Source organism: Micropterus salmoides, unplaced genomic scaffold, assembly GCF_014851395.1.
Source record: "Micropterus salmoides isolate LMB-PRFRI ecotype aquatic unplaced genomic scaffold, ASM1485139v1 Ms_hic_scaffold_1, whole genome shotgun sequence".
Lineage (NCBI taxonomy): Eukaryota > Metazoa > Chordata > Actinopteri > Centrarchiformes > Centrarchidae > Micropterus > Micropterus salmoides.
In genome coordinates, this window is record NW_024040040.1 from 33,324,605 (window position 1) to 33,350,860 (window position 26,256).

Consider the following 26,256-nt stretch of genomic DNA (forward strand, 5'->3'; position numbering starts at 1 on the left):
AGGGTCTGAATACTTATGACCATGTGATATTTCAGTTTTTCTTTTTTAATAAATTTGCAAAAATTTCTACATTTCTGTTTTTTTTTCTGTCAAGATGGGGTGCTGAGTGTACATTACTGAGAAATAAAATGAACTTTTTTGATTTTTGGAAAATGGCTGCAATGAAACAAAGAGTGAAAAATTTAAAGGGGTCTGAATACTTTCCGTACCCACTGTATATAGCAATTGTAAGTCACTTTGGATAAAAGCTAAATGAATAAATGTAATGTAAATATAATCAATTCAATATGTACAGTAATTTACATCTATGAATGTATGTACTTCCCATGTCTTGGAGTGGCTGTGGCTCAGGGGGTAGAGCGGGTTGGCCGTTAATCGGAAGGTCGGCGGTTCAATCCCTGGCTCCCCCGGTTGCGTGTCGAAGTGTCCTTGGGCAAGATACTGAACCCCGAATTGCCCGCCAGTGTGAATGTTAGTTTCCGTTTGAGCACTTAGAACACGTTTGAACATGTGATTGGTGAATGCAGATGTAGTGTAAAAGCGCTTTGAGTGGTCGAAAAGATACACACACAGTCACGCATTTCAAGAATGCATAATGCACTTCTTCTTTAATGTTATTACATATCATATTTACATGAAATAATGATTAAAAATCAAAGTCCATAACAAAGACAAGTATATTACATAAGGCAACGCCACTGATCAGTGCTGTCTTTGGCCATTTTCGTCAGTTAAGTGATAAGTTTTACTTATTCCTTTTAAGACAGACTGTACTTCCTATGTACATCAATGTAAACATGCATTTTACTAAATGAAGCTCATCCCTGTTACTGGTGATAATTGCTTCAAGTAAGCACCAAATAGTATGAAAATCAAACATGGAACTGAATTTAAAAACAGAAATTGATTGAAGTACAAAACAGCAGCAAGGACATAATGCAATAGTTTTTTGTAGTGTAAAATCTAAATAAAGTGTTCATTTAAACAAACACATCCAACCATTATGTATGAATTCATTGTTGTCATTGTAATATGGAGATACTGGAGAAGTATTAGCAGAGACACGGAGAACACATTAAGTACTCCAGCCCATTCATATAGACATTCTGACAACTTGACAGACTGTTATTAGCTACTTTAATTTCCTTCAGTCAAGTCACACTGGTGTCAACTCATTCATTAGACTGTGAAGATCAATAAATTAAGAAATTACATTCTTAACAATCCTGGTACTTAGTCCCATAAAATCATATGTGTCAGATTAAGTATCTACATTAAGTAGATGTTAATAAATGTTTGACAATATCTGTGTAAACCCCATGGCTTGATTGGTACATAGTATTTACAAATCATCACAAAACTTCCAGACTGGATGCTGCATGTTCATGTGGTATACTGAACAAAACACAAAGGTCCTCAGGATACTAAACTGGAGGGTTCAGAAGCTGCGAGGGCAGGGAGGGGAGTGTCGCTATGGGGTGGCCTCAAACTCATGGCACTGAAGAAGCCCGCCACCTGACCTGGGACTTCTGCCAAGACATTCCGAGCAAGCATTTCCTGAGGACTCTAAGTGGAAGGGGTAGAGAAAGAGTAACACAGTGAGGGTGACAAACAAATCAAAATGCAGAAGGATAGAGAACGAACTGTAGCAACCATATCAGCGAAGCCGGGAGTTGCAAAGATGAGCCAGAGGTGTGGAGCATTATGATTAGTATATGAATGTTTCCTGAGGTCTGTTGCAGCTGAACTGCTAATACACCGAGCGAGGAACTCTAGTATACAAGTGTACAACATTGCAAATATGTGTGCAAATGAAGTGATGTTTCAACACTGACAGTGGCAACACTACTGTTTCATATCTTATCATAGTTCCCATCTTTTTTTTTAATTAGTGCAATGAGACATAGTACAAAAAGGTGACACATTAGACAAACTAGACAGACAGATCATATTGCACATCTTAAAACAACTGCTTATGACTGACTAAAAAGTAGCCCAAGCATGATGTTGGTGTGGTGTCGGGCGGAGTCTGGAAAATTACTCCAGCCTTAAATAAAGTAAATATATCATTTTAATATTATTATTCTGTGAACTGTGAAATATCCTGCAATGAGTTAGGCTCATGAGGTCAGTGAATATACGAGTTACTGTGCACTTGATTTCTCACAACATATGCATGGTACTGGTATATATGAGATCTTTATGCATTAAAGCAATTGTTTAACATTTTAGGAAATGTGTTTTTTTACTCTCTGTCAGAGAGTTGGATGAGAGGATCAATACGGCTCTCACATCTGAACACTAAATATACAGCTACAGGCAACAGCCGGTTAGAGCAGCTTAACGCAAAGACAGTAAGCAGAGCGGAAAAGCTAGCCTGGCTCTGTCCAAAGGTAACGAAATCTGCCTACTAGCGTGTACACCTTTATCTTATATTTATCTTTTATCTTGTTTGTTTTGTTTGGCTGATGAGTAAAGTTAAGTTGTTTGTACAATTATGCTTCTATGCAAATTCATGCAGCTTTGGGTCAAATGCGGGGAAGAAGGAGGGGTCAGTGTGTTGTTGGGGGTACTCCTACATTTCTAGGAAGGACTGGGCTCACAGGGGGGCTTCAGGTCAAATGAGTTGAAGAAGGAGGCCACTTGCTGCGGCAACTCTGCCAGTACGCTTTGGGAAAGGGCTGCAGTACCTGCCTAAAATAAGATGTGCATTCAAATGCGTGCATTATTTAAGTGTTATAAAGAAGATTAGGTGGTGCATGCCCACAAACACTTTGCTTTATGATATCAGCTTACATTTTGGAACTGTCTGAATGGCACAAACTGCACAATGTCCCGCATGGCAGCCTCGCCTGCAGCAGAGCGCAAAATGCCGTCGTCTCCATCCAGGAACTCCATGGCACTGAAGTCTGCCCCCCCTACTCCAACAATGATGATGGACATGGGAAGGCGAGAGGCGTTGACGATGGCACTGCGTGTCTGATCCATGTCTGTGATCACCCCGTCAGTGATGATCAGCAGAACAAAGTATTGCTGTGGCACAGTGACATAACGGGGAACGACACACGAAAGAGAACGGATTAAATGGAAGTGTTAGTTATTGTGTGGAAAAGAAGAACTGACTTTTTGTTGCCCATCAATAACAAACAGTTGCATACAACAGCTACAATTATACTACTTTAATAGATTTTAGAGTTCCATTGACTTACAGATGCAGTTTTCTGCTGTAAGGCTTGTCTGCCAAAACCGGCAACGTGGTTGATGATTGGAGAAAAGTTAGTGGGACCGTAAAGCTTCACTTGGGGCAGACAGTGCTGGTAGGCGTGGACCACGCCTTCTATACCTAAAAACCACATAAACACACACACAAATGGGATGTGGCGAGCATCGATTTACGCATATTTCATCGTATTTGGAATGAATAGATATGTATCATTTCTCCACTGGTTTCTGGTTTGAACATCTCATGCCAAATTTTCCGTGGAAGAACAAATTATATCAATCTCATGTCATACAGTGCCGAGCTTGGATTGGAAAATACTAATCATACTCCAGTTGTGCCTCGCAGCTAAATTTGCTAAATGGCCTACACGTCATGTTCTGTCTCATTAAACACACAACAGTGTGAATTCATATTAGCATCAGTCTGGTATTACCTGCACAGAAGGGATTCGATGGGTTAAAGTTGATGGGAAACTCGTGGCACACCTGCAAACACAAAACAACAATTAATCTGGATCCTATGCCAATTTATCTGAGCTGACCTGAGTTACATCGATCCAAGGCAAGCTTGTTCACGTATTAGAGTTTATTACACTTATTTGTCAGGCACCATGTACAACATTAATCTCACATCGGGAGAAGAGATGCACTGTACCAGATTTAGCTGCTAGCTAATTTCCATCTGCAGTTCCTCGGCAGGTCGACGCAAATACTAATACAACTTAGACAATTATTACAAGTTCAAAATACATTAAATAATAAAATCAGTCATCGACGTAAAAATGCATACAAATATCAATCACTGTACCCTACAATATGCAACATTTCTAAATAATCATCATCAAGGTGTCTTAACAAATACCGATAGAGAATGTATTGATCACATGGAGACACAAACATCAAGGTATGTTTTGACTAACACAAACAATCACCTGCATTGTAGGAGGGACCTGGGCTCCAAATCCAAAAGCAGGGAACATCTTGTCACTACAGAAGAAAGTGGAACAAAATAGGTTTTCTCCAAGTTTACATATACAATTATTAGACTAGAGGTATTTTCAGACTTTGAATGGGTAACACTGCTGGCTTCATCCATCCGTTATTACATTCTTACAGCTTCATTAAGATATCACAGCATTTACAGGAGGCGCTTCTCTGAATGCTCGCCCCTGCTTCTCATAGTGAATCCACTGATTTTGTCCACAAGAGATGATGATGAGAAATGTATTAAAGTCATCTTAGAATGCGGTCTTTATGTCAATCGCAGAGACTTTCAGTCCAGACTTGTGTATTGTTGAAAATGACCAAAAAATGCCTCAAATATTTTAAATTGGTCTGTCAGACTAACTAAAGCAAAACACACCGCTCTGCTTAAATCATTCATGGTGGGTTTTTCATCTACTTAGTTTACCAGCACAATACCTGATGTATAACAATCTATTTACCTGTCATAGTCCTGGATGACACTACCCACTGCCCAGATAGCAGCCAGGTATTCATTGTAGCCTTGTGGGTTGATGTAATGGAGGGACTGGGGAGAGTTGGGATCCCCGTTGGAGCCTGTGAAATCAATAGCAATCTGGCCGGGGGGGATACATCATTAAATACAGAGAACATGAAATCCGGTAATGCTTTGACAAGATCTTAGCAAATGTTTCCTGAAGACATTAAATCCTCAGTATGCCCCAGCATGTTTCCCCAAAGATTCATAATTTTTTTAGTACTCACAGTGAAGTTAATCTGACAGCCGCCCATGATGTAATCCAGAAACGTATACTCCTTCACTATCTGAAAACAAATATGCACGCTTACAACATGTAGCACCCTAACAAACATTTGATATCCATGTAGTATCACAGTTTCAGCCATCTGAACATCTCTCCGTCTTGCAACTGACTTGTGGAATATGCATTTACTAAACTAAGAAAACAACTAGTTCAGAAAACCACAGTACCTTGCATTTTTTTATAATGACGACACCAGAGTTTTTGTATCCTTTCTTCTTCTGTTTCTTCTTACTATTGCAGCATTCAAACTCGGCCTGAAAGGAGCACAAACATAACATGCAAGTGTCAGGAAAAACCGTTCAAGCTTCATAAAATGTTTGTAGGAGAAAAAAATTTGTTTTTTTGTATTTCATCGCCAGTTTTTGGACATTTATACTTAAGGAAAATGCCAAAACTGACAAACAAACAGAGAGAGAGAGAGAGAGAGAGAGAGAGAGAGAGAGAGAGCTCACTGCATATGTTTGTGATGCCTGCTGTATTTGGCAGAGGGTGGTCTCAAAGGATCCAATAAAGTCGTGAGATCCACTGTTGTTGTAGTCATAACAATCCACCTAGGAAACACAGACAGTTAGGAGAAACATGACAACTCCGCGAAACTCTTCTATTTAACTGATGAACTATCGTCAGTGTGTCACAATCAAAGCAGATGAGACATAAGCATGCTCTGGGGGTGACGCTTTAAGTGTAAGGCAATGCCCTGATGTAGAAAAATCAGAACAGAAACACACACAAGCCCTCTAAATGGCAAACAGAATGGGAAGGGTCCCACCACCTCCTTTAGAGTGAGCAAGATACACAGAGTATTTGCGCAGAATCTACACACTGTATCTTCTGAGTGCTTTGAGTGTTGAGAAAACAGGCAGAAGGCAAACAGGTCTAGACACAGTATTACACAAACTGTGTGATGCTTTACTCAGTCTATATAGCCCCTTCTCCACTGCACAGTACCAGCTCAACTCGGCTCGCCTTTGTTTGGTTTTCCATTGTAGAAATGTACCAGCTTCAAAGTACTGTTTTTGTGTCACCTCACCTCCGTCGAGGTTCCAAGCGAGCTGAGGCCAGCAACAGAAAGTTTTATATTTTACAGTTTTCATATGTAATTTCATCACTAAATCCACTTCTGACAAGTTTTGAGGTGAGCCAGCCGCCCGCTCACAGAGCCCTCTGCTCCCGCCATCACACAGACCGCTGCAGCAACAACGGCAGAGAAAAACTAAACCGCTAATCTGTCTTTACATTCTGAGGAATGTTGAAACGTTTTAACTTAAAAAAGAGAAAGCTGTGTGGATCGCTGGTGTGTGTGTGTCGCATTGAATCTTACGTCGCGGCAGTTGTGTATGGCGTCGCTATGATGACAAGCTACTCTGAGGGGTACTATCTCATCTGCAATGGAAAACGGAGCATGGCCAAACCGAGTCGAGTAGAGTGGAGTCGAGTTGAGCTGGTACTGGTAATGGAAAAGCGCCATAAGATGAAATCTCATGGGTAACTAAAAAAAAGGGATCCAACTTAATTGTCCCATTGGTTAACTTACCTGTTAGTAATGTAATATTCATCAGGACATTTAAATAATAAATATCTGAATGATCGTAGGCCACTGGAATTGACAGTGGCATTAGCATCATAATGTGGCCTGCAGATATTTCATATGCTTTAAAAAATAAAATACAAATAAAACATTAAAGACCTGATGGAGTTAGGTGTATTGTGATCAACCACACACTAAAAGTCCATGATCCACTAGGGACACAGGATGATTGTGGTGACTATGCACATAGTTTAACAGGTAAGTTGACCAATTCGCCAAACTCCACAAAACTGATGATAGACGCAGATGCATCCAGGCTGGTCTTGTTACAGACACTGCATCCTAAAGTGAAGAGCACTCACGGTGGGAACAGTTAACTCACGTGCATGGCTGACTGGAAAGCATCTCTTCCTGACAAGCGTGCTTTTACAGGGTTAGAGGATGGAAACGAAAAACATATATAAGCTAATGCTAACACACATTTCTTTATTTGTGCCAAGATTATCAGACCCTTACTGTAGACATGCAGAAAATAAAGCGCAGGCAGGAGCATCGTTGTGGCCTTGATTTAGTATTTTAGTGAATTAACATCACGCAATAAAAATGTTTCAGTTTTCAAAAATGTTTGTTTTTGGTTGATACAAGATAAAAGGTCAATTTAATCGTCATATTACAACAGGGTGGTAAAATAAAATGAAGTTTGTATTTCCCTTCTGCTAGAAAGCAGACAACATGTACTAAAAATATAAAACAGTAAACAGAAATAAATTAGATTGTATGGAGCATTGAAAAGCCCAAAATGTCCTCCCAATAGCAACCTTGCAGAAAAAGGCTCATCAGTCACAATGCCTTACAGTCTATGCGCGAGTGAACGTGTACCTTTATAGATTTCTCCACGTCTCCTCCACACAACGACTGCAGCGGGATTCGGAATGGCCTCCATACTGGGTTTAGGTTGCATTTCACCACCTGCATAACAGCACAGATCAAAAGACGCTCTGACTGTTCAAATGCATCAATTGTGTCTCATGCCACATTTTAGTTACGGCTTTACTTGCACATGCACTGTCCAACATTCCTTGGACCTGATAGCAGCGAGTATACCTCTGTCCTGTGAGCGAGCTGCCATCCAGTTTCTGTCTGCTTGTAGAATTCCAGGTAAGGATCAGATTTGCCAAAGAAATCCTGGAAATAAATCAGGAAATAAAATGAAGCTGAATCAAATAAATGACTTACTACATTAGACAGATGCATCATGCACATGATCATTTCTTCCTTGTTTAATGTTGCCTTGACTATCAACATGCTTGTAAGAGAAAACACACAAAAGCCAAGCTGACCAATCACAGCTCTTGCGGTCTCAACATGGAATTGTTGTAGCCGCTGTAGCCCTGATATGTAGTTATAGTTTATATAGTTAAAATAAGATATTAGAGAATGTTTTTCTATTCATAAAATCTCACCTCCGCTAGCAAAGACCACAGCAATGTTTCAGATTTTTTTTATTCCAGTTAGATCCTCTACAATATAATATCTATAAATTCCTAAACATAATTAAAATGTACAGCAATACCTTTTTATCCAGTTTTCTAGCTGCAACTTCAAACTCCACCACCCTATTGTCAGTTATTTCTTCAGCACCTATCTACAAAACATGAAACAGCATTGTGTTAAAAATATCAAGTAAGTGCAAAAACACCAAGGAACACGTGTACACTTAACGCTCCGAATGTGATTCACACTCAAGTAACTGCAAGTAACTCACAGTAATGGTTCCTTTCCCTGCAGGTGCCTTGTTCTTCATGACAAGTGGTTTCGTTAGTTTCCTTGAGGACACAATCTGGACAGAAAAACACTCTCACTGGAAATGTCACGGCACCATCACCACTTCAAATGATAATTCTAAAATATAAAAAGGACTAATATGCATTGTTTTGATGCTTAACCCTAACGAGGAGAAAGAAGCACAATGAGTAAGCATTTGTGATGATAAATGACTTTTGGTGGTGAGCAAAGAGGGCTAACCTGACCCAAGGTACACTCCAGTTCTCCCAGGAAGTCAGCATCTTGCAGACTGCAGCTTTCACTATCAATGTCGTACACTTCAAACCTCAGCCTCTGCACCATCTCGAAGTAGTAGTCGACGACAAACGTCTTAGAAAACTTGGGATTAAGGCAGTTCATGATTCTCTCTGTCCGTCCAATCTAACAAAGATGCATGTCTCAGAGTCAGTTACTTTTTCTGTACATTGCGTCTATCTTACACTCTTTTGAGCAAGTACAAACATTTCCACTTCAAAAATATCTACCAATACTGGAAATACTTTTAAAAATACTCAAAATTCTTAAGGATGATGTTCATTCTGGCCTTTTAGATCATCGTTGCTCTCTGGTGATTTGACTTAGACATTAGGGTGAGTACATAAAATCTAAACCTCACAATGTAACCTGTAATGGTTATATACTAAAACTAAGTCGCCTCTTCAATGAGTGAAACATTAATGAAACAGTTCGTGTTCACTGGTGTGAGTACAACACTTGCCTGCACCTTAGCACAGCTAATTAAAAGTTTCATTTAATAGCCTGATGTGTGCATGTAGAAGAACTACTAACCTCACACCAGTGGGGCCCTGATGTGTTCATCAGAAGCACACACAGAGGGTCAGACTTTGAGAACGCGTCCATGTCGAGCAGATTCTCGCAGGAGATGTTCAGCGACACCTTGGTCACACATTCTGTGACCCTTGCCCCCGGGGTTCCACCTGCTGCCATCACAACCTGGAGAGCACGCACAAACAAACACAGGTAAACAGAAGGGAACATTTAATATACCACACCTATAGCCTGCTAAGTTATGACTATATTCTATGGCTTATACTGAGAGCTGCAGCCATATACCGATTCTCATGAAACACTTGCTCCATCCCTCCATTTATTTAGCAGACGTGAACCAGTTTAGCCTTCTCTCTGGGCTGTTTTGGCTCGACAGTGTGAAGGTCGAGCCAAAGTAATAGGGGATGCATTTCTTGCCAGCTAAAGAATTTGTTCTGCTGAATACTCATCCACCTCGCAAGTTTCCGAACGAATCATATGTGGTAATCAGTACATAGTTTTCATTTAATTTCACACATTTATCACTCACCTTGTCTGAAAAACGAGGGAATGAAATTATTGGCAGGTAACAAAAATCACCTCTGCTGAACGATGCGTCCAGAAACTTTATATCTGGAGATCTATGAATCAATAGCCATTTGCAGAGCTCACAGATGTTTCCACTAAAATATTGCTTTACGGTTGAAAAACATTTTCTCTTTTTTTTTCCCGACACCACATGAGGCAGTGTCAATGCCCCAGTTGTCACATTCAAGACCAACATGGCTAATGTTACCACAGCTCAGAGAAGCAACTCGATCGTGTCATTAAGAGTTTCCATTGTGTCATTGGAAACTAACGAAGGGCATTCTTAGCTTTCTGCCGTAAAGGATTTAGGAAGTCAGGTGACATAGTTGAAAAAGTCCATGAAGGGAGTAGTGTGGAAGATTTGATGGATGAATGGGTCAAACACAGGACTCTCAGCTGGAAGATCGACGTTCAGTTCCTGTGTGACCCTAAAAGTTAATATTGACTTATTGTTTTGACCCTTCCTTTTTTTATAGTCACAGCCCCAGACAACACAACAGCAATAGATGAGAGCAGCACACCTAGCTACTTTGCCCCTGCATCATGCCCCTGCCCCTTTTTGGGTGATAGTAGCTCCTCTAATTTGAATGGTGGTAAATGCAACTCCCAAGGTCTTTGCCAATTTAACAGCATCAAATAAGAAAACTGTATTGCTTTTTAGCTATTAGGAGCTCAAATCTTATGGCCAGTCAGGCAAACAATTGTTATATTGTTGTTGATCTGTGTCATTATATAGAAACACTTTTTAAAAATAGGGGTTGATGAGGTGATGATGTTTCTTTTCAGTCTGTCTCCATCAAAGTGGACGACCCTGAAATATACTAGCCTACCTTATTGAATATCCATGTAATGTATTTCTGACATTTGTCACTTTTTCTGTCATTAAGATACTTTATTTTGCTGTCCAAAGTCTGTCCAATGTGACATTGGACATTGCTGTGGCAAAGTGTAACCGCACTCTTGTTTATGTCTATTTAGATAGCTTTTTGTGCTTATTACGGAACTTTTCACTACGAGCTGAGAAGTAGAAAACAGGTTGCTTTACCCTTACCTCCTACTTTATTTTATACTATTTACAAAGTTCATTAGAATAGAAGGTAGGATAGCACAATTTATGCGAATTATTAATGTTAAAATACCCTCTGCAGGCGGTGCGGTGCGTCAGTGGTTAGCACTGTCACCTCACAGCAACAAGGTCGTGGGTTCAAACCCCGGTTGCTCTGGCCTTTCTGTGTGGAGTTTGCATGTTCTCCCCGTGTCCGTGTGGGTTCTCTCCGGGTGCTCTGGCTTCCTCCCACCGTCCAAAGACATGCATGCTAGGTTAATTGGTGTCTCTGAAATTGTCCTTAGGTGTGAATGTGAGTGGTTGTCTGTCTATTTGTGGCCCTGCGATGGACTGGCGAACTGTCCAGGTTGTACCCAGCCTTTCGCCCAAGGTCAGCTGGGGTAGGCTCCTGTACGCAGGATAAGCGGTTGACCATGGATGGAAAATACCCTCTGCTCCCAGCGCTCTTTCAAGTGGACAGACTGTAAAACCAAATTCCATTCTAAAAGCAGGTGTTTTATAATAGCCCATATTTTTAATTTACACCATCATTAAGACTCTTTTCTCATTGATCTACAGGCACAATCGGCACACACATAATTTACTCAGATCAATTGACATCATTAAATAGCCTGGATGAAGTGCACTTTTGACTTGCATGGTCCCACAGTTTACCATTTACATCCTCTCTGGTGATGGCCTGAAGCCACAGATGTCTTCTTTTACTGCCCCTCGCTCTGTTGGGAAGTTTTGTTTTGTTTTTGTGTGCAAAATGCAATGCAGCAGCTTTTAGACATGGTGCCACTATTTTTTTCAATCTGGCACTTGCACTTTTGCAGTGCTTGTTTCCACTCAATGGGAGGCGTGGTCGTCCCGAAGGCAGGAAAGTGACGTATGACTGCTCTCGCGAGCCACTTCCTAACGGCCACGCCCCGACACGTAACAGTTTTAACTACCTTTTTATATCCAGTCTATGGTAACTACTAATAAGAGTGAGTTGGAAGCTAAAATCTCCGCAGGCACAAAAAGAAATAGTCCCAAAACTTCATAAAGCTTCAACCGCCCATCAATAGTACAGCTGTCTAAAATGATGTGCTTAAAAACACATCGGTAACAAACACCAGCGTTCTCCTTCAGAAATTCATCAGCATTGATGTGAACAGAAACTTTACTTTGCCTTAAAAATCGATGCAATCTGGTCTAGTAGTTGCGAAGTTCCTTTAGTGGAAACATGCCGAACCAGCAAGCTCTAAATAAGATAAAACCTTCAGCATTGATAAATACGGTGTTATGCATTATAAAGACAACTGACTAACGTTACGTAATTTAGTTACGGTAATGGCACGAAACGAGCTTGCTAACGTTCAGTAATTACACCACACTAACGTTAATTGTTATTAAAATAAGTGTAAGTTAACGTTACCTGGTATTAACCATAGTTAATGATGTTGTCTCTAACGACTAACACTTCCTTTCGTTTTCAGATGACCGTCACATGATAACTTACGACGAAGTATTACAACACTTTAGTCATTCATGCAACTTCGAAGTAGCAAATATTATGTCAGCGAAAACGGTTTTATGTGAAAAGTAGTCTCAACTTAATGTCCTAACTTACCTTGTTAGCCCGCTAGCTGTGTCTGGTGTGTTTTATTACGGGACTTTTTACAACGAGCTGAGAAGTAGAAAACAGGTAGAAAACAGTTTTGGTAGCAGTGACAGACAACACTGTTGAGGGCGGTGCCCACAGTGCGCTGCTTCAAGTAACGTTAGTCTGCTGTAGACAAGAGCAATGCAGTCATCATTTGGCAGGTTTAATCCGTTTAATCAAAATAAAATAAAACTGGTAAAATTGTCACAAACACAACTACACAAAAGTGGACATTTGATTAAATATTAAAGGTGTGGAGAGACTGTGTGTACACTGAAAGTCATGCAATGAACAAAAAAGCCCCATACTTTCCCCATTACATTTATTCATTTAGCTGACGCTTTTTCAGAGGCTTAAAATTGCTATATATGTCAGAGGTCTCACGCCTCTGGAGCAACTAGGGGTAAAGTGTCTTGCTCAGGGAATTGGACCCGGGTCTCTCACACCAAAGGCAAGTATCTTATCCACTGCCCCATCGCCACCCAGTGGAAGTCAAAAATCCAGTGGCGGTTCTAGACCAATTTTATTAAGGGGGCCAGGCTGTTTTGTCAGAGGGACACATTCAATCCGGGACAAAAAAGACAAAGACAATGTTCAAACTTTCAAAATGTCTTGTTTAGTATATAATGTGATGTTTTAGTATGTTTCAGTAACTTTCAGTAAAAGGATTTTCAGTGACTTAGTTATATTCTTTTTTTAATTACATTATACAAAAACCTCAAGTTACATAACATTCTTTGATGTAACACTTCCTTGTAAGGCTTAATGAACAGTTTAAGCTCTAGTGTACTAGACATTCTCTGGATCCCAGTTTGTATTTTGTATCCCACTATAACTTTTGCTAGGAAACAACAAACGTCTCCTTATTCACCCCTGTTATTAGTCCTGATGTGAAGTATACACAACATTAAATACTTGATAGTAGGCCATCATCTGTGCATTTTGGACAGGGATACATATTTTGGCAGACTGCATGTCCCGCCTGGTAGGACCAGTAGGCTACTGTTATCGCTTTTTGTGTATGAAAAGTGCTTTAAATGCAATGCATTAATAAATTGTTATAATAATAATTCACCAATTAAGGAGGGGGACACTTTCCAGCAATATTCAAAGGCTATCCATGCAATGGAAACGTGGATACAAGGACAAAAATTTGTCTACAATGCTGCATTCAGTTTAATGTACATTTCGAGTCAAGTAGTTGTAACATTGAGGCGAGTAATGTGTTAAACTGATTACAGTGATCTTGATTTTACAGTTTTGATGGCGTTTATATTTGTAGGAGCAGCTTACTTGAAAAAGGTGACAGCCTGTCTGTATCTAGCTTCCAAAGAGTAACATGGATGACTAAGTGATCAACTCCGTGGTCAGTTATAACATTGTCAGACTATCGCAAAATAAATGTTTGCTTTACGGGGGAAACTGAAACTGCTAGTCTTGTTTAGACATTCTCAATTCAGTGCAATGAATAATACGAAGCTCAATAACACGTAACGTTAACATTAGCCTATAAAGCATTTTTAATCCGTGTAATAGCTGCTCTGCAAATACCTCGTTGATAAAACAATACTAAAAAGATAGGTGAAACAATCCACGTTATATTTTTCATTTGAAGTCAAATGTCCGCCTTCACCGTTGAATGCACGCGCACTCCCGCAGCAGGGAGTGCGCGTGCATGAATTTCTATCAGGGATAACTACCACCAGACAGCGGCGGTGTAACGTCCTAAAGGATTCGACTAGTTGAGACACATTTCTTCTGCCTTTCACATTAGCGCCATATTGTCGCAAGGACGATATATTACTATAATTATTGTAGACTTTTCGTTCAGAGGGGGGCCATAGGGGGGGTCCAAGGTCTGTGTTACAGGGGCACAGGCCCCTGTTGGCTCTCCCCCAACACTGCCACAGCAAAAATCCCAGTCAAAAAACTTTCAACCTGATTTAAACACTAGTCTTTGGTCAAAGCTGAGATAGTCAGACAAAAGGGGAGCTTCAGTAGACCATAATGGTCTCTCACATCCAGACAGCGCTAAGAGGAGACCTGTGGACATTCATGGACACAATGTACAGACTCACTTGTGACATCAAGTGGGGTTTTTGTGGATTATGTTTGTTGTGTTGTTTCTGCTAGCATCAGCCATCCCACTTAGCATTGGTACTGTATAAGCCTCCAAAGATTACACACACATACATACACAGAGTAATACTGCAGTCACAGAGGAAGCAACAGCTTAACAGTTCAGTCTCTCTGCGATGAACATAGATCAGCACTGATGCAAGTGAAAAAACAGATTAGTTAAAAATATTTTCTTTTTCAAAAACCCACAGTTTTGGGGCAAAGCTCAAACTTACTACTAAACTAAACATCACACTTAAAATCACATCATCTTATACATGAAGTAAATTTTGCTCGCATATACAGAAGCAACAAGGACTTGCGTCAATAAGGTCGGAAAGAATAGTGTCACATTAGCATGATGTCTATAGTGCTGAAAACAACCTTTCCAGTGCCTGACCTTTTCTCACATGGTTTGAGGATTAAGACACAAAACTTTAATATGGGTTACAAACAGAGAAGGGAAAAGACAGAAAAAAGGCACAGGGACATTTACAAGGCACAGGGACATTACATCAACAAAGCCATCCCAACATGTCAAGTGATATATTTGTAGTCCACAGAGGATATTCTGATTACTTTTATTGGGATTTCTTGGTGTTATCATGCACTATACAAGCTATCAGGTCTCTTGGTCACAGCAGCTCTTTGTTTATGGATTTTATATCAAGTCAAATTTTAAAGATTACAGAAAATAAGATCACAGATTTTAAATTTAAGTATACTTTGTATAGTTTATTTTTTACCCCACATCCGTCTTTTCTTTTCTTTCTTTTCTCTTCATTGATTTACACCAGTTCGCGAAACAATAAATGCCAAAATATGGTGCAGGAGAGGCGGAAAAGCACATGTATTTGGGTTAATTTAACCCATCTTTCTAGGACGGGCCAGAAACACTCAATCTATTTGGGGGGGTTTCAGCTTGTAAGAATTGAAGTAGGAGGCCACTTGATCAGGCAGCTCTGCCAGCACGCTCTGGGCAAGGGCCACACTGTTTCCCTGCAATGACAATGTTATAATGATAAGAGCTAATTGGAGCCATGTTTAGGACCATGCTTGCTAACATTAAAATGTGTATGTGCTATGGACAGCTCATGCTTTACTTTCAAATCAGTAAATACCTGTTATACTAAGGCACATGAAATATTCTCTGCTGAATTTTAGATATGGGCTGCTGCTTACTTGGAACCTTCTGAAGGGCACAAACTGGACGATGTCTCTTGAGGCGAAATTACCGCTGGGGGAACACAGCAATTTGTCATCACTGTCAAGGAACTCCATTGCGCTGAAGTCTGCCCCACCCACGCCCACTATGATGATAGACATGGGCAGAAGAGAGGCCTCTACAATAGCAGTGCGTGTCTGGTCCATGTCTGTGATCACTCCATCTGTGATGATGAGCAGCACAAAGTATTGCTGCGGATGGAGGGAGAAAACAAATGATAAAATATACAAAGGCCCAAAAAACAAAGGTTTGTTCCAATATGATCTTAGAATAGTCTCTTCTTCCTCTTTGGTTTAATTAAGATCTATTATTATTGTTATTATTTTGATTTCCAATTTGTTTGGCTTGCCACTTGGCATTCAACACTAGGAAACATAAATTTTTACATTCAACAACATTGTATTACTGATGAGAAATCTGAATATAAATAAGTGGTTTACCTTTTTATGATTTACATTTTTACATTAAATTGTTTTTTTGATAGAGTTTTTTTTTTTAAATAACATGATATTAATTTTTCAAAAAGTGAAATACACTTCTAAAAAATAAGGGAACACTTGTTGATCACAGTATATAACATCAAGTCAATTCAACTTCAGAGATATTAAACTGTCAAGTTGAGAAGCATAACGATTGTAAATCAGGCCGATTGAGTCCACGCAGACGGGTATTTTTATAACAGGAGTTTTTCCTCCTTCGTTTAAAAAGAAATCTCCGTCCACATGAAAACGCAAACACACGTTATTAAGCGCTGTCATGAGCATGCCAAACCAAAGCCATGATGTCCAATCAGAGCCTAATAAAACTGTAAACAAAGCAGGCAGTGGTGCACAATCTGACATCAAACACAGAGGATAAACGGTGCACACTCTGATGCTGCAAGGCAAAAACCCTGGTTTTACCGTGTGATACCATGATACCGGCATTTCTGAAAATCCTAACCCTGGCAGGGGTTTTCAAAAATGTTTGGTCTCAGTGACCTGATACTGCGTTTCCGTGTGGACGAACAGCGAAAAAAAAGTCATGGTTATGAAAATACCCGTGTTCGTGTAGACAGGGCCTCAGTGTCATGAAATAGACAACAGGTGGAGAGGCAACAGCAAGACAACGGACAAAAAGGGAATGGTTTTGCAGGTGATGGCCACAGATAGTTGCTCTCTCCTTATCCTCCCTGACTGATTGATCTTTAGTTTTGTGTTTTTCTAGTGTCCTTGTCACTACTGACAGCATAAGGTGGTACCTGCAGCCAATGCAGGTTGCACAGGTAGTCCAGCTCCTCCAGGATGTCACATCGCAAGAAGGTTTGCTGTTTCTCCCAGCACTGTCTCAACAGCATGGAGGAAATACCAGGAGACAGGCCATTATATGCGGAAAGTTGGACAGGGCATCAACCCATGAGCAGGACCGGTCTCTGATCCTTTGTGTTAGGAGAAACAGGAGGAGCACTGCCAGAGGGCTACAAAATGACCAACAGCATGGTACTGGTGTGCATGTTTTGACCAAACTATCAGAAACAGACTGCAAGAGGATGGCATAAGGGCCCAACGTCGTCTAGTGGGATCTGTGAGCTCGATTGGCATTCACCAGAGAACCCCAGGATTGGCAGGTCACACATGTGTTTTGTACTATACACTGTTGATGGAGGGATAGACAGTTATTTTATTGCTGGTGGTTGTTTCCTCAGGCATTGTTGTTTGCAACGGTTCTGAAGCTGTGAGCTGAAGATGCTGAGCTTGACGGAGTGCGAGTGTGCACGAGGAGAGGAGTTGCGCAGAGTGTGCATGAGCAGTGATTGACACTGCGTTAGACACTCCTCCTGGATTTGATTGACCGTGTTCTTCATGGAGCGGTGGATTCTTGCAAATGGCATTAGGAGCAGTAGGAGGAGCGAGAGAAACTAGATATTTGTTTTACAGATTATGTGTCTCATGTACTACTGTCAGGAAATAGTGATAGTTTTAGCAAATATGACAAAGTAACTTTTAAAAGAATTCCCTTCTGCAGCTTTAACTCCCCCCTGCTCTTACATTTCTATCTGTCTTTCATTTTTCTATGACTCACTCTGTATTGAGTGTTTTGTCAAGTGTTTATTAATTACTGACGCTTTAACTATGCGATCCTGCTCATGCATGTAGACCTGTTTTCTCTGCTGTCTGGGCTTTTACAGTGTGTAACTATATTCTCCGCTTCTCATAGCAGTGGGTTTAATGTTGTTTTCAAGTGTCATTCCCTAATGACGAACGTCTGTGCTATCTGTGTGCATATTATGATGTGACTGTGATGCGCTATTGTTTTCCCTGGCTGCAATCACTGCTGCCAAGTCTAACTGCGCGTGGCTATTAGCATTGTTGTTTGTGACTAGGCCTTTTTTGCAATGAGGCTCATTTGCATAGAAAGGGGCCAATTCTGCACCAGATTTACGCATTTTACTTATTTCAGAACATGCAAATAGCACTGGAGCACCAAGATGCTATTTGCCTGGCAGCATAGTTAGGGGTGGATTTCAACCTTTGAGGGCACACCTTTAAGAATTACATGGTTTTTGTCTGAGGTTTAGCTGCCACAAAGGCGATGCAATGCTTTTGTGAATTCACCTCAGAGTATTTAAACAATTTTTCTTTTGACTTACTGAGGCCATATTCTGCCGCATGGCTTGTTGGGTGAAGCAGGCTACATGGTTGATAACTGGAGAAAAGTTGGTGGGGCCCCACAGCTTCACCTGAGGTAAACACTGCCGGTAGGCATGGACCACACCCTCAATGCCTGCAACACACACACACAGTATTAGGCAGCAACAAATGCAGCATCCCTGAACAACTTTTCACAGCCAAACACAATCTTGTGACAAGGGTTGACTTACCTGCACAGAATGGATTTGCTGGATTGAAATTGACAGGAAAGTCATGGGAAACCTGTAAGCATGATTCCTAAATATTAAAAGCTTTGTAATACATTCCATGACTTTACTAACCTGGCTAGCACAGCTGAAAATCAGGTAAGTGACAAAATATATGGATGCAATCACTTTTTAGCTGGTAACATTTTAAACCTTAATTTGGCCATTGAACTGATTATGTGGCTCATAGAGGGCGCAATTATACAAAAGAAAGAAAGTCAAACATCTTTGATTTGCTGTATATGACAGGAATGTGAAAATGTTCAGGATGTTAATGACAGAAACGTGAAAACACTTCACGTACAAGTGTAACCAGAGTGAGTCATGAAATGTCAGATGTGAAGTCTGTATAATGACGGTCAGGACTTGAAAGGTTTTCCAGACTTTTCATACCTGCATGGAGGGAGGCACCTGGGCTCCAAAACCAAAGACAGGAAACATCTTGCTACTATACAGAAAGACAGACAAAATTTAGCTTTAGGTATAACATTAACAGCACACGTAACAAGGCACATCAGTAGATTAAAGCTGTAAAACTAAATCGTAATCGTAAAAATAAAACTAAATGACACATTGTACTGCAATTGACTGGCTTGATGTAAGAATATTGAGAAAGACTGTTGGCTTCGTTTTTTGTTTTGAAGTTTTATGAAGACGGTCTTTAAATTTCCAGTAGTCCTGCTTTGACAAGCAAAAAGTATTTAATGTAATGCTAGCTCTGTATTCTCAGTATGGATATCATGGCAGATGCTGCAAAGAGACTGAATAAGATGTTGTTAGAGGTAACAAGAATAGAAAAAGAAAGAGTGACCAAGCTAGAGATCGGACAATTGTAAATGTCGGCCTGGTTTTTACTCGTTGGCATGAGCTAAAAGAGCTGAAAGGATTCAGGACAGATGCTGAGCAGGCCTTCTTGCTGCTGGACTAGTAACTAATAACTTATTAACTCCTTGTGCATGCTTGATGTTTTCAACTTGCTAGTTTTCGTTCACATTTAAAGTACAGAAAGTAGTAAAGCTGTCCTTATTTACTGAAACTGTAGGGGCCTCGAATCACACAACAAAAAAATAATACATAATGTTGCTTTAAAATGGTAGGATAATGCAGGATGAAGCAGAGTTTGAGTTTACCTGTTGTAGTCCTGGATGACATTACCCACTGCCCAGATGGCTGACAGGTACTCATTATAGCCTTCAGGGTTGATATAGTGGAGAGACTGGGGGCTGCTGGGATCCCCGTTAGAGCCTGTGAAGTCGATGGCAATCTGGCCCGAGTCAGAGAGAGGATAAAGATCAGGATGTATGGAGCTGCTCAGTGACCAAATGCAAATAAGAGATTCGCAACACAGTATATAACAGAATTCTGCAAGTTTCAGAGAAGCATGCTACCTGAAAGTAGTTTTAGGGCCATTAAAAAGGCAAATTAAACTAAACTGATTATTTTACTCTTAAGACGTTTGGTCTGCTAATTTAAAAAATGTTAACATAAATAAAAGTATTAAAGATATAACATCTTGTGTATGACATTTCCAAACTCACAGTGAAGTGGATCTGACATCCTCCCATAATATAATCCAGGAAGGTATACTCCTTCACCACCTGAAAGAGTAAACATTACATTAACTCTGTCATGCAATAAACATCAGTGAAAGTGGTAACATATGTATGAAGCAACAAGAGTTGTTTCTGCTTGCATGGTCTAAAAAAGACAGAAGATGTACCAGTGCAGTACATCACTGTGAAATCAAGGTAGAGAAAGTCTCTCTAAATCATTACCTGGCAGTTCTTGATGCAAATGACACCAGAGTTTTTGTAGTTTTTCTTCTTTAACTTGTTTGGGTTAATGCACTCAAATTCAGCCTGCAAGTGTGAACATATTTATGCCAGTTTAAATAAAAATAACAGGTTATTTTATTGGTAGACCTGGAATCAAAACACACACACAAAAACTCACCGGTGAAATGTGAGTTCCCATTTGCATCTCTGCCAGTGTGGCTTTAAAGCTTCCAATAAGGTCGTGGATGCCATTGACATGATGGTCGTAACAGTCAACCTAAAGACAAACAGAGACATTTCCTGTAGTGGGTGACAAAATAAAAGCCACCCCATAATAATTTCAGTATGAGGTATGAAGACAGGACGAATAAATGATGGTTTAGGTGATCTATTTTTAAAAAAAGCCATTTCAATCATTTTCACTGATATTTATCTAAATATATAATTCCATTTTAATTAAAAAGCAGTATTAATGAAAATGTTTTGTTAAGTCAGGGTGTAACATTTTTTAAATGACATGTAGATACAATAGTATGCCTTTTTGTAGACTATTCAGACAACAGGAAGCGTCATTTCATCAAAAATGCACATTTGCTCCAATACCAGTCCAATCCTACAATGAATTACAAAGTCCACACCTCACATGCACAAGTTAATCAATCATATTTCACTATCAGTTACTGATGGAAATCCAATGACAGTGGCAGCATCACGAATCGTGCATACATTCACACATCGCTTACCGAACTGGGTCGCAAGCACCCCCATGCTTTAAGTTTGGGACCATTGTAAGATGAAAAGAAGATCACAACATGAATCATTAGTATGTTAGAGCAGCATGGTCAATCAGGCCAATCAAGCTGATCTAAAAAAGTAAGAGGGAGGGGTTGTTTAAGGAAACTGGTTAAAAGGCTGCATTTTACAGCGCATATTAACTGAGATAATTAAATAAATACCTTTATAGGTTTCTCCACATGTCCTCCACAGAGAGATCGCAATGAGATGCAGAAGGGTCTCCATGTTGGGTTTAGGTTGTTTTTCACCACCTAAATAAATGGCTTACAATGAGCCACAAGTCACTAATAATTCTATGAAAGCAGAGGAATGAGTTGTTGGTCAATATGTTTACCTCTGTCCTGTGAGCCAGCTGCCATCCGGTTTCTGTCTGCTTGTAGAACTCCAGGAAAGGGTCCGACCACCACAAATACTGAACAACCATATCCAATTCATAATGTACACTACTTCAAGATATTAAAGTAAATCAAAAGGCAGTTTAGATAATAGAGGACCCCCAATGTCAGACCTAGCTATTTACATTAACCATCATCACCTTTTTGTCCAGCCTGCGGGCTGACACCTCAAAGTTTGCCACTCTCGTGTCTGTTATTTCTTCAGCACAGATCTATTTAAAGAACGAAAGAAAGAAATCAAAACTCTTAAATGTTCAGGCAATTTTGTTCTTTGGACCATATGGCAGTGAGAGATAACTCTTAATTCTTGTAAATTCACATGAATAAACAGCACAAAGCATGTTCATGTTGTGTAACCCAGCTATGACCCCTTAAAGGTTCTGTATATAAGATTCTCAACATTAATATAGCCGCAAACAACTATTTGCTCTGTAAAGAAATCGTGGCGGGATAGCGCCCTGAGCACAGGATGATGTCACACACCCTGTGTGTGTGTTGTCATCCGAGCTTCAGCTTTTGTTTTGGTAGCCGATGAGCATGCAAGTCTCTCGTTGTGTAGCTGCTTTGAGGAGAGAAATATAACGGCGGTTCTCATCTACACCTTGAATTTAGGATTTAGTTTAGGATCTAGACCAAACCAGAATTGTTGACTGAATAGGGGGAAAACGAACAAAGATGGTTTTGTTGAGTTTAATTTAGTTTGTGTTCAGTTTAATTGTAAATCTCTGAGGTAAAATTATTGTTTTTTGAGCAATTTAACGGCTGTTTCTGGTTGAACAAAAAGGATTTTACTGTTTAACAAGGTCCATATTTCTCCATAGTTATCCTTTCCATAATGTTGTCATGTTGCACTTTTCGTGAATGTATGCAACTGTGACGAACACATTTGTCCCCAAGAATTACATTACAGCAAGCCTGTTTTGACGCTGCAGGTTGAGGCATGGAACCAGAATATTTAGCGGAGTTTTTCGCAATGTAGTCTGGTGGGCTGTAGCGCCCACTTGTTTTGGTCTGAGATGCTGGTGGTGAATGTTGCATACAGCTCCTTTAAAATGATGTTATACTAAAGAGAATCACTCAAAAGGTCATCATAACCAAAATCATGTGCAGTTATGCAGTATAATACAGTACAGTCTAGCAAGATGGTGGTATTTTATGACTATCACATAGTTATTTCCTTTAACAAACATAACTAGGATCCCGCATGTTTGCTATGGTCATATCTCAAGATTAACATTTTAACTTTCAGCTATCAAGCTCCTCTCCTGTGGAACCAGGTTCCAGTTTGGGTTCAGGAGGCAGACACCATCTCCACATTTAAGAGTAGGCTTAAGACTTTCCTCTTTGATAAAGCTTATAGTTAGGGCTGGCTCAGGTAGTCCTGAACCATCCCTTAGTTATGCTGCTATAGGCCTAGACTGCCGGGGGATTTCCCATGATTCACTGAGCTCCTCTCTCCTCTACTTTCTCTCCCTCTGTATGCAACCTCATCCCATTATTGCATGTTACTAACACAACTTCTCCCCTTTCTGGTAGTCTTGTGCTTTCTCGTCCCTCTCCTCTCTCCTCATATCACTTCCTGCAGGTTTTCTGGCTCTGGAGCTGTGGAGTCTGGATCTGTGGCTGCGGGTCACCTGCTGCCCCTGTGTTCCTGCTCGACAACCTCTACTGCAACGACTATTGTTGCTAGTCTTATTGTTATTATTGTTATTATAATCATTAAAATTACGATTGTTACCATTAACACTATTATAAATATCTGTACCATTTTTCATTTAGTCTATAGCAACATTACCTTCACTGTCTGTACCTCTGTGTGTATATTGTGTAGGCTGCCTCCCTCCCCTCTCTCTCTCCTTACATCTCTCTCTCCTTACTCTCTCTCTCTCTCACCCCAACCGGTCGAGGCAGATGGCCGCCCACCCTGAGCCATGGTTCTGCTCGAGGTTTCTGCCTCTTAAAAGGAAGTTTTTCCTTGCCTCTGTCACCTATAGTGCTTGCTCTTGGTGGGAACTGTTGGGCTTCTGTAAATAACATCACAGAGTACGGTCTAGACCTGCTCTTTTATGAAAAGCGCTGTGAGATAACTGTTGTTGTGATTTGGCGCTATATAAATAAAATTGAATTGAATTGAATTGAACTTTATACAACACATAAAAAAGTGAACATGCTTGTTTTGACCACATTACCCCACATAGGAGAACAGATTGGAGTTCATGCTCTGGGGATAAAACTACAGTAATAAACTTTATCTGTTATTATAGGTACAGTCTACCTGATGCACTTGTGTTGGGACTGAGCTCACAGCAGCCATTCTTTTTCCAGTGCGTCTATGACCACAAAGAGAGTGCCTCACTCACAGCGAAGGCATAACTTATCATTTCTTTTAGAAATGGGTCCACTCACTGTGATGGTCCCGTGACCTGCGGGTCTCTTGTCCTCCAGCAACAAAGGTCGAGTCATCTCCCTGTTCGAAACAATCTGGACACAAAACACTGGCAGTGTCACAGAACAATGACGAGGTGGAGGAACAACCAATGTATGTCTTTCAAAACTGTACCAAGTGAAGCTCACCTGGCCCAGGGTACATTCAAGCTCCCCCAGGAAATCATCATCGCTCAGATCATAGGTGTCATTGTCAATATCATACACGCAAAACTTCAGCCTTTGGACCATCTCGAAATAGTAGTCAATAACAAACTTCTTGGCAAACTTTGGATTCAGGCAGTTCAGGATCATCTCTGTGCGCCCAAACTGATTCACAAAGAAAAGACATGATCTATGATCATGTCATGATTTGGAAATATATAACACGGAACATAAACAAGCCAACAACGCATGCAGGTAAGTCTGTTAGATGTAAAGGTCTATATAAATTATTCAAAGTAAGGCCTTAACTCATACACATGACAGATTTTTAACTCATCTCCTCTCATGAACTAATACACACCTCATACCAGTTGGAGCCTGAAGTGTTAATGTATAAAGCACACAGAGGGTCAGACTTAGAGAAGATATCCATGTCCATGAGGTTCTCACAGGAGATGGTCAGCTCGACCTTGGTGGCCCAATGGCTGGGCCCTGGCACTGGGGCCCCACCTGAGGCCATGGCAGCTTGTTGTACTAATATGATCAAACAGATGCAGCACAGGTAACCCATAAATTGTTTTAGAGGTAAGAGTGATTTACTCATATAGTGCAATTAAGTAAAATGTTACTTTACTTAAATATTTCAACACTACTTTATACTTCTACTCCAATACTTTGCAGGGGGAAATTTACTGTTTGCACATCAGTGACAGGGGCCACTCAGCATAACTGGTTTTACTGATACTTTACATTTTGTTGCTTATAATAATGTACTTTAACTTAAGTACAATTTTAAAGCACTTATGACATGAGTATTTTTACATGTGGTTTTGCTCCTGTTAAGTAATCTGAATACCACACTGTAACGTTACAGGTAACTTAGCTCTTTCTAGTGGTAGTAATGACTAGCTACATGTCCTGTTAGTCAATTGTGTTTTGGAATTTCCAAATTAATCCAGCGGTTATTAACGTTACATATAAACTGTTAACCTTAACGGACCACAACAGTAGGTTGTGAGGACCCTGTATTGACACTGAAATACAGGCAACAACAAAAATGTGTAACTTACGATGACAATAATAAAATGAATCACATGGAGCTTGGACAAAACTTTAGTACGGACCGTTAGACGATATAACGTCAGTTTAGGTTTAACGTTAATTAAGTTCAGACATACAGACGCTAGTTAAGTGGGTGTGGCGATGCCAGGCAACAAAACATTTGCTAACCAATAACGTTACCGTTTCTCCAAAAACATAGTATTTCTTCATATCAGTTTAAATCTTTCGGATGTTTATTTACCTGTTTAGTTGATGAAAAATATACAATTTTGCCTGCCTCTGGTCGTACATGAATACGTAACGTTAGCTAACGTTTATCTGACATGAACAGCTGAGCAACCACGGGGCGGAGCTGACGCTCAACCAACCTAACGGTGACTGGTGACCAGCTAACATAGCTAACCTCAGTTTGCTTAAGTCGTTCTATTGGCAACTATTGTTCTCTTTCTCTCTTTGCTTAATGGTAGTGTTTACGTGTGTCACTTTTGCTAAAATTAAATTAACTCTTGTGTTGACAATGCACGGTGCAATAACCTGTTTAACAGTACTATGGAACACTCCAGAGTTTCGGTTGTTTCTTGTCGACTGCATAATACGGGAGACAAACTTCTCCGGGTTGCATTCAAGAAAGACATTTTCTAACAAAACTTTGACTCTGATCATTTTAAATGCTGTGATATGTAATTTTTATATACAGTCTATGGAAATTAACATGTAAGACATTTCTGTAGCATTAAAGATACAATAAAACCTTCCGGTGTTAGCCTTAATTTGGGATTAATATTCGAACAATATGTGAAGTGTTGTGCTAAAAGACAAGTTTCAAAAGTAGGAATTAGAAAATAGGAAAATATAAAGAAAAAAATAGTAATATAAAAAGAGTTAGAATGTAACACACATTTAAAGGTAAGCAATACAACTGTATTACAAGACAAACATTTCCAATGTTCACGGTCCCTTTGCAACGTTTTGTATTTGTGCTCTTGAA

At 40.0% G+C, this 26,256-nt stretch overlaps 2 protein-coding genes across 5 annotated transcripts; both read right to left on the reverse strand.

Annotated features, from left to right (window-relative positions):
• Window positions 1-576: 576 nt before the first annotated feature.
• On the reverse strand, window positions 577-12,535 carry LOC119906867 (copine-3-like). Of its 3 annotated transcripts, XM_038724316.1 has the most exons (17): window positions 12,381-12,535; window positions 9,151-9,315; window positions 8,563-8,742; window positions 8,303-8,377; window positions 8,111-8,182; window positions 7,642-7,722; window positions 7,417-7,506; window positions 5,462-5,560; window positions 5,177-5,263; window positions 4,951-5,010; window positions 4,668-4,801; window positions 4,155-4,209; window positions 3,657-3,708; window positions 3,210-3,343; window positions 2,797-3,033; window positions 2,580-2,694; window positions 1,429-1,566 (listed from the first exon to the last, which is right to left on the reverse strand). In XM_038724316.1, exons 2-16 carry the CDS (start codon window positions 9,307-9,309, stop codon window positions 2,584-2,586), a joined length of 1,626 nt encoding a protein of 541 aa, XP_038580244.1. In that variant the 5' UTR covers window positions 9,310-9,315; window positions 12,381-12,535; the 3' UTR covers window positions 1,429-1,566; window positions 2,580-2,583. The 3 variants fall into 3 exon arrangements, with proteins under 3 accessions (XP_038580226.1, XP_038580236.1, XP_038580244.1); XM_038724298.1 differs by lacking the exon at window positions 2,580-2,694 and having other exon boundaries at window positions 577-1,566; XM_038724308.1 differs by lacking the exons at window positions 2,580-2,694; window positions 12,381-12,535 and adding an exon at window positions 12,186-12,283 and having other exon boundaries at window positions 577-1,566.
• A 1,030-nt stretch (window positions 12,536-13,565) lies between these two features.
• On the reverse strand, window positions 13,566-25,754 carry LOC119906897 (copine-3-like). Of its 2 annotated transcripts, XM_038724347.1 has the most exons (16): window positions 25,510-25,754; window positions 24,568-24,740; window positions 24,192-24,371; window positions 24,024-24,098; window positions 21,758-21,829; window positions 21,557-21,634; window positions 21,384-21,473; window positions 20,606-20,704; window positions 20,428-20,511; window positions 20,191-20,250; window positions 19,783-19,916; window positions 19,046-19,100; window positions 18,617-18,668; window positions 18,386-18,519; window positions 15,714-15,947; window positions 13,566-15,530 (listed from the first exon to the last, which is right to left on the reverse strand). In XM_038724347.1, the coding sequence occupies exons 2-16, from the start codon at window positions 24,724-24,726 to the stop codon at window positions 15,429-15,431; spliced, it is 1,608 nt and encodes a 535-aa protein (XP_038580275.1). In that variant the 5' UTR covers window positions 24,727-24,740; window positions 25,510-25,754; the 3' UTR covers window positions 13,566-15,428. The 2 variants fall into 2 exon arrangements, with proteins under 2 accessions (XP_038580275.1, XP_038580284.1); XM_038724356.1 differs by lacking the exon at window positions 25,510-25,754 and having other exon boundaries at window positions 24,192-24,396; window positions 24,568-24,703.
• Window positions 25,755-26,256: the final 502 nt, after the last annotated feature.